The sequence below is a fragment of the Cyphomyrmex costatus genome, unplaced genomic scaffold, assembly GCF_001594065.2.
Source record: "Cyphomyrmex costatus isolate MS0001 unplaced genomic scaffold, Ccosl1.0 scaffold649, whole genome shotgun sequence".
Taxonomy (NCBI): Eukaryota; Metazoa; Arthropoda; class Insecta; order Hymenoptera; family Formicidae; genus Cyphomyrmex; species Cyphomyrmex costatus.
In genome coordinates, this window is record NW_017280210.1 from 214,930 (window position 1) to 226,421 (window position 11,492).

At 39.0% G+C, this 11,492-nt stretch overlaps 1 protein-coding gene across 1 annotated transcript; it reads right to left on the bottom strand.

The window, feature by feature from the left end:
* Nucleotides 1-2,322: 2,322 nt before the first annotated feature.
* Nucleotides 2,323-3,453, bottom strand: LOC108779949 (uncharacterized). Its single transcript, XM_018547521.1, has one exon. The coding sequence runs from the start codon at nucleotides 3,451-3,453 to the stop codon at nucleotides 2,323-2,325; it is 1,131 nt and encodes a 376-aa protein (XP_018403023.1).
* Nucleotides 3,454-11,492: the final 8,039 nt, after the last annotated feature.

Here is an 11,492-nt window from a genome sequence, read left to right on the forward strand (position 1 = left end):
AGATGTTCGGTTATTCTGATTTTAAATTGTTTATTGTCAACATCTTAAAATGGGTCTCTCTTCGCATTGTTCTAACTTATATTAATTATAATTGTATATTGATACAATATTACAAGGTAATAGATTTTTTTTAATTTATTTGTAACTAAATTAACAAAATGGATATAAGTGACTTTCGTTGTAGTTTTACATTATATTCATTTCAATTTATTGCCTTGTGAATTGACTTTTTTACTGATCAATTGACTCTTATATTATATGTTCGTTATATTTCTTTTTTTATTATTTTTATCTATTACCGACATTGTTTTATTACTATTTGATTGACTCTTATATTATATTCTTTTGTTATATATATTTTTTTTTATTATTTTTATCTATTACTGACATTGTTTTATTACTATTTGATTTATAAATGTGGAGTCACAATTTACATTATTTGATGTTTATAATATTATTTGATGTCTTGCTTTGTTGATGGACTCTTGCGCGCCGATATAATTATGTTTTCAACAGCGAGTGAGATTGAAAATACCCATATCACAGAAATTATATACATGTTTTTCGTATTTGATTGAGGTTTTTACATATGTTTCGTTTGAATTTTTATATTATCATTGTTTGTACATCGTTAACATTGAAAATGACCTAATTAAGGTCGAAACGTCTGTTTTTGAATTTTATTAAACTTTATATTTATTTATTTTTAATTAATGACAGTTTATTACTAAGACCTTTATATTTTAACTAATGTTGGCTCGTAGCCCTGTTTTATATTAATTATTTTTTAAATAACTTAACATGTTTCATTACTTATACAACTTAGAATTAAGTAGAATATTGAATTTAGTAAAATTTTTAGTAGAATAATGTAGTTCGTTATTACAAATGCAAATATTATATAAATATATAAAATTCGTATACTAGATTTTTCAGATGAATGCAGCCGTGGGAAATATCACCGAATCTTTGTTTTCCATTATATTCGCAACAGTTAGTATTATATACATGTTCATTGCCAATTATATTGGGCAAAACGTTACGGATCACACTAATCATATATTTGTTACAGCGTAAGAGGATTTTTTATATATAATATTATGAATATATTATATTTAAATAAATTTATGAATATAATTGTTAACGATGTGACACTGGCCGATAACGTCTGCGAGAATTGCTGTAGCGTTCGGCCCCACGTGTCTTCCCGGGATGCTCTGATATCGGGAAGCGCGGTCGAGAAACACGTGTCTTTCTACAGTTTTGCGAAGCCGCTTGATGCGACAGAAATCACTGCCCGCGATGCATAGGCACTTACAAGGAAGGTTATTCCAAATGAAAACTGCCTTCCGTACTGTTCGAGACTTTATTAGACGCTTATTCACGCCGTTGTCGAGCGCACGATGTTTAAGCCCATGGCACATAGAAAAATGTAAGGCCGTAAACGTAACCAGTAAGCGAATTGACCAATCACAGTTGAGAACGTAAGCGGCGGCTGCTTACGTAGCAGTGCTCCGCTAGGATGGGAGGGGAGGGCAAAAGAGGCAAGGAAGAGCGCCTGCGAAGGACGCAAGGAGGCGCGAAAGTACGGAGCTCTAAAACAGTCTGCCACAAAATTTACTAAAGCTAAGAATGAGTCTGCAAAGACAAGCGGATGGTTTAGCAATGACATGCGAAAATTTAATCAATCTATTGTTAGCTGCAGAGGCTCGGTTAACAATGCGACGCAAAAAGCGCGCCGCGTCCCTGGAGTCCGGGCATTCATAAATTAGATGTAGGATATCTTGTCTTGGGGCGCCGCAAGGACAGAAGGGATCGTCAGTCAGATTTTTGCGATATAAACTATGGTTAAGGTTATAGTGATCGGAGCTCAAACGGTTAACCATGACGATAGCCTGCCTGGAAATTTTTAAACGATAATACCAGGGTTTCGCTGCCCTATTAAAAATGTTATCAAAAAAGTACGAACCTTTAATATCAGCGAGTGTCGTTAAATGTTGGTAAAAGTTTTCTGTGATTTTAAAATTAGTAACCGCAAAGATCCGAATAGGGGACTTTGAAATTGGGTTTTATACCTTTGCGAATTGTCCGTTTAGCTAGCTGGTCAGCCTTTTCATTATCTGTGACACCTCTATGTGAGGGTACCCAAATAAATTGTATCATCGTACCCTTAGATTCAGCCTCCTCCAGTACCGATGTGCACGGCGTCTCGTATCATGTCAGTCCTATCTGTGTTTATATTCTATGTCGGTGAATTAGCCGGAATGAGGCAACGATTGCGAAAACGTTTGAGCATATGCCAGATGTGTACAGTAGGAGTCTTCATATCAAGAGAGGCACAAAACCTTTTCCAGCCAGAACGCTTGGCTCTTCTAAGGATTTTACAGGTATGCGATACCACTGAACGATAATAAACATAGTTATCCCGCGAGGGGCAATGTCTAAACGTTTTGAGAGCATTACTGCGTTGTTCAAAGGCCCTGGAGCAGTCAGGAGTTCACCACGGGGATGGTGGAGGGCCTTTTTTAGTAAAAGCCATACATGATGCTTTATTCGTGGGATGAGGTTTATTATAGAAGGAGAAAAACGTTCGTAGCTCTCAGAGATAAGCTCCATGAATATATCGTTATATTGAGAGACAGGATCATCAGGATTAGTATCCTTGATTTTTTGAGAGATGGAATTGGCGTTATGATGTAGAAATCGCAGCACTTCCATCCGTTGTTCCTTAGATAATTCGATTTTGTAAGAGAAAACCGAGGAGATACGAATCCCGCAATTAACTTGAACTTCGATGGGATAATGATCGCTGCCCAACAGGTCAGAAGATATAAGAGTATCACATAGAGAAGAGATACGAGGAGAGGCAATAGCCAGGTCAATGATAGAGGAGCTAGGACGAGAGAAGGAAATATGAGTTGGGGAGGAAGGGGGATTAAGGATCACTAAGTGGTTGTTATCTATACAACTGGCGAGCACACGGCCAGCAGCATTAGTTCTTGTACCTCCCCACATCGGGTGGTGCGCATTGAAGTCACTAATTGTAAGAAGGATGAAGAATTCATACTTATCCAAAACTGGGGAGAGAGCTGATAAAGAATTAGCAGGGACGGGAGCATTGGGATGTCTATAAACATCTATCAGAAGTAAGCGTGAGTTATTAATAGAGAGCTCAAGAGCTTCGAAAGAGTCATCGAAGGCATTAGATAAGTCCACTTGAGAGTACAAGATAAGATTATAAATCAGGACTAACATACCTCTAATCTCAGCCAGATTAGCGTCGATGCGCAAGCAGTCAAAGCCCCGCACCCGAAAATCACGTAAAGAACTCACACAGGTTTCAGCGAGAAATAAAATATCTATAGTTTCGGCTAACTTTTCAATATCATCCTTTTTTCTTAGAACACCGCGGCAATTCCAAAAAACAACTTTAATAGCACTTGGAGGCCTCATTATTGTTTAGGAAAATTATTGAAGGAAATCGATGATACGCTGGAAATCTGGACCAAATATTGCAGTAAGAAACGTACTGGGAATGCAGTTAAGAATTCTTAGAAGGAATGAAATGACTTCCTGTATAAAGTTTGGAGGTCCGTTAGAGTTAACAACCGGGGGGAGGAGGAGGAGGGGGGTGGACAAGTTCTTGGAGAGGTGCCCGAAGTATACTCAAATGAGGGGGTGGTAAAGGAGGAGGGATGGGAAGAAGGATGGGGAAAAAGAGAGGAAGAGGAAGTAATGGAATGGGAAATAGGGTAATTGAAACCAGGGGGGGGGGGGAAAAGAATCCTTAGCAGCTTTTCGAACAAAAGATTTACTTTGGTTAGTGAAAGAAGCATTATGATAATTGCGGGGGGCGGACATGTTCGCCCGCACAGGATATTCACTGGGAGGCGAGGAGTTCAAGCGGCTATTGGAGGGGGCCGTTGTAGCGGAACTTACAGCTGCAGCGTAAGATCTGCCCATAACTTGGGATACTATGTTGGGAGCCGTGGTCACCGACTCCTCCATCGTCCAATTATGATAACTAACCATAGAGCGAGAAGGGTTACGAGGTTGCGAAAGAGAGGGAAATTCAGAGGGATGGAAGGGATTAGGCGAGGGGGGAGCCGAGGGAGAGGAGTCCTCAAGTCTTGAGCGCCCCTCCGCATATGATACATTTTCGAGCGTTGCGAATGCATAAATTTGTTTTTGTCTTAAAAACGCCGGGCAAGTCGAGGCGGACGGTGTTTCCCCCCCCGCAATCCGCAATTACAGCAAAGAGGCGGTAGTCGAAGCCGAGGGCAATCGTCAGACTCAGGATATCTGGCGCCGCCACATCTTTCACATCTCGGTTTGCTCTTACAATCCGCGTTAATATAACCATAGCGAAGGAAAACCACATTAAAACTCGCGGAAAGTATGGAGATGCTGGGAAGCTGACATGTATAAAAGTGACTGAACGAGGCAGGTATTACCCGCGAAATTTGACTAAGACTGTTCTGGAAGGCGAAGAAATAGTTTCACCGTCTTTACGCAATCTGATATTCAGTCTTTTAGTAGAAATGATTTTAAATTGGAAGGTAAACAAATTAGTAATTTCGCTCTCAGAAATGTCAAGAGGGACATTTCTGATAATTCCAGTTCGCAAAATGTTGAATGACGGTATAAAAGCATGAAGATCCGCCTCTTTCAGACTTGGATGTGTAAGAGTATTGTTGGTTACCGTATAATCGTTAAAGTGAACCGCCACCTTGTTCCGGCCCGATGATTTAACCTCAATTATTTTATTATTCGCAAAACGCGTGATAATCCGCGCGACAGCGATCGGGTCTAACCTAGTATTGTCACTGTTGCTTGATCCGTCAGCTCGGCGTACGAAAACTGTAAAGGGGGGGGGCGATCCTCCTTGTCGTAAGATAGATTCAAATTGGTGCGAACTGCATGAACGGAATCCGAATCGCCCTGGGATGAGACGCGAGCACGCTTACCCGGTGGTGAAAGAGCACCGCTATCACGAGCACCATCACAATCCTTTCTCACTTTACAAACAGCACTTTTGCGTGCATCGTCTACCTTCGGAGGCGGGGGGGGGGGGGGGGGGACCACCGAAGGCCGCGAACACTGATCTTGAATCATTTTGATGTCGGAAATCGAGAGACTCGATGCGCGAGACCCGCTAAAATTCGCCGGAGAACGCGATCTAGAGCGTAATCTAGACGGGTTATTCGAGGTGAAAACTGTGGAGGGTGAAGCGTCCCGCGAAATTCGCGGGGACTTCCCCCTCTTCATCTTACCTTTTTTCCCGCTACGTTTCGTACCGACGCTGTTAGCCGTTGTTTTGTCCTTCGGGTTAAGATCGGTGAGGAATGTTGAAATGATATATAGACGATATATTAAACAGAGTGCTATATTTCTTCTTTTAAATACACGAACGAAGTGTCCGGTTCGGAGAATCGTACAGGAGTCTGCCCAGAGCGATCTTGCTACTTCCGCGCGCGCTATCCGCGAGTCCCCGGTGGGGATACATATGACACGGCGGAATCGGAGCATTTAGCCGATAATAAAGAATCGACTTCTTAATATTTAGGAGCGCCGTGAGGTGTCATCCTGAGACGCTAATCTTAGTATATATGCATGTGAAATATACAACACCGATGATTTGAGAAAACTAGCCTTTGGCGGAGGCATATCTGGCGAAGGAATCGCGACCTTAACCTGATCCTCGCAAGCACGCACAATAAATGAATTGAAATCTTCCAGGGACGCGGATAGACTCTTGTTTGTCGAAACCGAGCCGCCGCCGGGATCTGGCGAAGCCGACGCACCTTCCTGCATAGCAGGAATTACAACTGAATTGCAGGCAGAAAAGAGCACAAAGGGATGAAAATAAGCCTCTAAAGGACAGGCACACAAAGCCAAAGAAGTAGGCGAAAGCCTATAAAACGCGGGAGACTGTCGAGAAAGCGCAGGCACACTGGAATGGTCCTCACCGTATCTTGATTCGACATAACGCTAACGGATAACAGTAATCGGAAAAACCGCGACGGTGTCCGAAGCCGTCGGGGAAGGGAGTCGAAGTCTCGCGAGAACGTCTTGCGCGCTTTGAAAATGCCGGCTGCGGCGGCCGGCTGAATTACCAACCAAATCTCGACATGGCCGGCCATGTTTCACGTGCCAGCCTTTAGAATACTGAACAATAATATATAAAAAATGTTTCAGAGAAAATGGAACAATTTCGAGAGGGATATGTTTTAACCATGTTGTTTTTTCTCTATGTGGAGACACCAAAAAGATATTAAAATAATCTCCACTTTTTTAATGGAATTATATTTTATACTTTTATATGATTTGTTGAAGAAATTCTATTATATGAAAAAAGTCAAATAATTCCCTTTTAAAATTGGAGGTAACTTTAATATCTTTTTAGTGCCTCCACCTTGACAAAAAACAACATTGTTAAAACACATCCCCTTCGAAATTGTTTCACTTTCATCTGAAACATTTTCTCATATCATGAAAAATAAGCGTGTATTCAGGTGTTGCCTATTTTACATGCCTCACGCTGTCCTAGTGAAAAATAACCAGGGAATGGAAAGTTACTTTTTAAAAGTAACTAGTTACAGTTACTCGTTACCGAGTAAAAAATGTAACTAATTACAGTTACAGTTATCGCTTTTTAAAAGTAACTCGTTACAGTTACCGTTACTTAAAAAATAACTTTTCGTTACTTTTCCGTTACTTTTTTTAAATCAATTTAAAAATGTACTTTTGCATTTTTTTTTTATGTAATACTGCGACAAATATATAGTTTTATTTAAAAAAAAAAAACAATGTAGAATGGCTCAAATAATAAATTAAATAAAAGTAAAATGAGAAGGGTTACGAGCCAAAAATGAAACAGTTTATTTCCGATAAGAACGACGATGACAATGTAATTAAATGTATAAATATATATTAGAACAATAACATGGATAAAACAAGATAAAAACAAACGATGTTTCCACACTTATTGTCATCGTCTTTTAAACTGTTTCGCTTTTGGGTTCGTAGCCCTTCTCATTTTACTATTATTTAATTTATTTTTTAATTTTTTTTAAACACAATTTTGTAATTATAAAACCTGTAAAATATGCAGCAAACACTGAAATATTTGTATGTCCTATGTATTACATAGAAGATAGAAGTGTAAAATAATTACTGAATCATAACGGCCGAATGTCTAAGAGCTTTCAAGTCTTATTGATAAGCGCTATAAATAGCATGTATCCAATCGAACCGTGTTCAATCGTATGCAAAGTAACGACAAAAGTAACTGTAAATTTCGTTACCGTTACCCAAAAAATGTAACTCGTTACCGTTACAGTTACCAAAAAAAGAAAGTAACGCAGTTACCAGTAAAGTTACCAAAAAAGTAACTTGTAACTGTAACTTCGTTACAAGTAACGAGTTACTTCCATTCCCTGGAAATAACAATGGCACCGACATCGAATTGATGTCAATTCGATGTCGATTCCATTGTCATTTCTCACTGGAGTATATGTACCGTACACATAATATATAAATTTATATCTTAAAAGTAAATATTAGCATGTTATCCATAAAAAATAAAATAATTAAAGTATCACATCAAAACATTTTGAACATTGTTTATTTATATTTCTTTCGTTTTCAAATTATTGTTTTTATGTGTCATAGATACAACGTTCAATGGTACATAGCTCCCTTATATATACAAAGGATTATACTCATTTTGTTACAAAGAAGTATTAAAACTTTTACTTTGGGTGTCGGTGGATTGTTCATTGGGTCATTGGAATGTTTTGCAACGGTAATAAAATAATATATTACGTATGTAGGAATATATTTGAAGTAACATTTATTATACATACAAGTAAATATATTATATACAATGTATATACATATATGTATACTCTAATAATATCATTTGTCGTAGATGGTGAAAGCTTCGTTGTCATACTTTACTGTTATATATTCTACACGATAACAAGGAAAATCAGATTAAATAAAAGTATAATAAATGTAGGTAATAAAAAATTGATAACACGTTTCTAATACGATTATATATGTTTTTAGAAATTAAAAAGGCTAGGATTTGAGTATACAGGGTGTCCCGAATGAGTGTCAAAAATTACACGAACAGGTAGAGCGGATTGAACTGAGTCGAAAAGTCTTCTACCGTTTTGCAATTTTCGTAATAGTTAACGAGATAATAATTGGTAAAAATTACCGAATACGTGCGTCCGCCCGGCCTACTACTGCCAACAGTGTACGCCCATGATAGTTCTGGCGCGCGGACCGCGGAGAGCGGGGATTGCCTGGCGAGTTCCAAACGTCGTGACTCGCCACGCAATCCCCGCTCTCCGCGGTCCGCGCGCCGCAGAGCTATCATGGGCGTACACTGTTGGCAGTAGTAAGACGGGCGGATGCACGTATTCGGTAATTTTTACCAAATATTATCTCGTTGAATATTGCGAAAATTGCGAAACGGTAGAAGACTTTTCGACTCAGTTCAATCCGCTCTACCTGTTCGTGTAATTTTTGACACTCATTCTGGGACACCTTGTATATATTTTAATGAATATATATATTAAAGCTATAATTTAGGAAATATAAAACGTTTCGAATAAGATTTAAAAAAACACGAACATTTTAAATAAATTTATTTAATCAAAAATGTTGATGTACACTATGTGTTTGTAACCCAAATAGCAAAATGCTAGCAGTGTGCCAGCAGTATGTCAGCAAACTTGATCATGACGTTACAGCAGATATCAAGCTGCTCCTTCCTCATTAAGCTTAATTTCTAACAGCTTAGCCTGCCAACATAATACAACGATAAAAATACAACAAAAATCAATCATTATTTGCTATCACATCGTGACAGCGAAACGCGGTAAAAATACAGCACAACCTGACATAACCAGTACTGACAGCAAAAACGCAGCAAAAATCGAGCACAGTCTCCCGTCACGTCGTGACTGCAAAAACGCAGCAAAAATCTGGCATAGCGTGCCGTTACATGTAATCGCAAAAATGAAACAAGAAATGACGTTTCAAATAATAGGTTAATTTAATGAAATTTATAAATATTTTTAGTTTAGAGGATTAAATATGTATATATATGTTTTCAAAATTTATTACATTTATCTTATATTACATAAATTACACAAAATTCCATAGATGTATGTGTAAGAGCTGGGCCGAGAAAAAATGTCGGACGCTCGACGCGATGCCGGGACTCGAACAGAGGAGACCTCGTACTAGTTCGTAACGCAAAACTACCGTCTTGCCGCGGAGCCACACAGCCCAACACGTAGATCTTAGTTGATATCTTATATATGTATGATATATATTGTATCTACATAAAATATTATGGCTAAACTTCCGAAAATCTGATACCTCCGATTTTTATGGCGCTTGGTATTCTAACGTTTTTTGATGCGCTGAACACGAATATCACCATAAAAATCACCGACAAGATCATCTTCAAGGTCAAAACTTTAAAAAACGCGATTTTTTACGGTTTTTTGCATTTTTTTTTTCCAAAATACACATCGGACGAAAAAAAATTCTAAACAAAAAAGGTAGAGCATCAAATTCTCTATAAAAAAGGTTTAATTCACTTTCTTCATAATATTAACGGTAATGCCGTAAATGAAGGATGAGTCTTCTTCAAACTCTCTGCCCCGACAGTACAATCGTAGAAGTCATGCGCCCTTCAGCAGGGGGGGAGGGGGAGATGGACAGAGGTCTGCCCCGACAGTACAATCGTAGAAGTCGTGCGCCCCTCAGCAGGGGGGGGAGGGAAGGTGGACAGAGATCTGCCCCGACAGTACAATCGTAGAAGTCGTACGCCCCTCAGCAGGGGCGGAGGGGAGGTGGACAGAGGTTTGCCTCGACAGTACAATCGTAGAAGTCGTGCGCCCCTCAGCAGGGGGGGAGGGGAGGTGGACAGAGGTCTGTCGCGACAGTACAATCGTAGAAGTCGTGTGCCCCTGTGCAGGGGGTGAGGGTAAAAGTTACTTCGCGTGGATAGTTCAACGTTTCTGAACAGGGAATTTTTTTGTTTGAAACTTTTTTCGTGTAATACGTATTTTTGAATAAGAAAATGCAAAAAACTGCAAACAATCGAAATTTTTTTGTTTTAACCTTGAAGATGACCTTGTCGGTAATTTTTATGATAATGAGCATGCTCAACTTATCAAAAACATCAATAAACCAAGCCCCATAGGAATCGTAAGGATCAGGTAACCTGGAATGACGTTACCGGTTGAAATGGGACGCGCCAAGCAGATGGTTCCAATGTTCATCCTTCATTTACGGCATTACCGTTAATATTATGAAGAAAGTGAATTAAACCTTTTTTATAGAGAATTTGATGCTCTACCTTTTTTGTTTGGAACTTTTTTTCGTCCGATGTGTATTTTGGAAAAAAATGCGAAAAACCGTAAAAAATCGCGTTTTTTTAAGTTTTGACCTTGAAGATGACCTTGTCGGTGATTTTCATGATGATATTCGTGTTCAGTGCACCAAAAAACGTTAGTATGACCCGCCCCATAAAAATCGGAGGGTTTTCGGAAGTACAGGGTGTTTCCGATACATACACATCATTATGTCGGGTTGCCTATCTGATTATCAGCAGAGGCATGCTCATCCGTAGGAATCTGCTTATCGACATAGTAATAAGAATGAGATTAGATCGCAATTCCGGCGGGGAATAAGACAAGATAAAATGTATTTTACATTCTGAAATAGTGTAAAATTCAATAATATTATATAAAGTATGTATTTAATAATTGTATCGTTAGAGATTTGTTCTCTACGTGCGGCTTGTGCCACGTGCGTATGTGGACGCGAGTTCTATCAAATATGTGTAGATAGTAACACCAAATTTATATACTTAATGAAAATACTTTATTTTATCATGCCGCAAGGGCTAAACGACGTGAGATTCGTTAGAACACAAATTCGACTCTGACTCTTACAAAGAAAGTGAAAAAATGAATGCTGCTGCTAGCAACGCAACGCCACGCTCACGTCGGTAAAAAAAAGATGTCGCGCCGGTCCCGACACAACGACACGCTAGATAATAATTGCACGCGGGCGGTTCGAATCTTATATATAAGGAAATGAAAAATAAACGCAACAATAATTAAAATATATTTTCCGACGGAAATTGATACTGTAGTTCGTAAGAAGGCACTCACGCAAATAAGTCTGTATGTTCAAAGAAGAATACTCAAAAATTTAAACCTTTTTGTGTAATAATGATATATTACTATGAAAAGTAACTGATATATTATTAATTAAAGGTGCCAGTACAAAGTGAACATTCATAAATTGTATGTAACTTTCAGCCGATTTTCGAATCGTCTCTGCCTTCCGCTGCCCCCTCACCTCACCGCGCGCGGACCAAATATCGTACAATGCTCGAGTGACATTTGAACAGCGGTGAGGTGAGGGGGCAGCGGAAGGCAGAGACGATTCGAAAT

Coding starts and splice junctions, on each gene's coding strand:
- LOC108779949 (XM_018547521.1), bottom strand. CDS start 3,453: ATGAGGCCTCCAAGTGCTATTAAAGTTGTTTTTTGGAATTGCCGCGGT.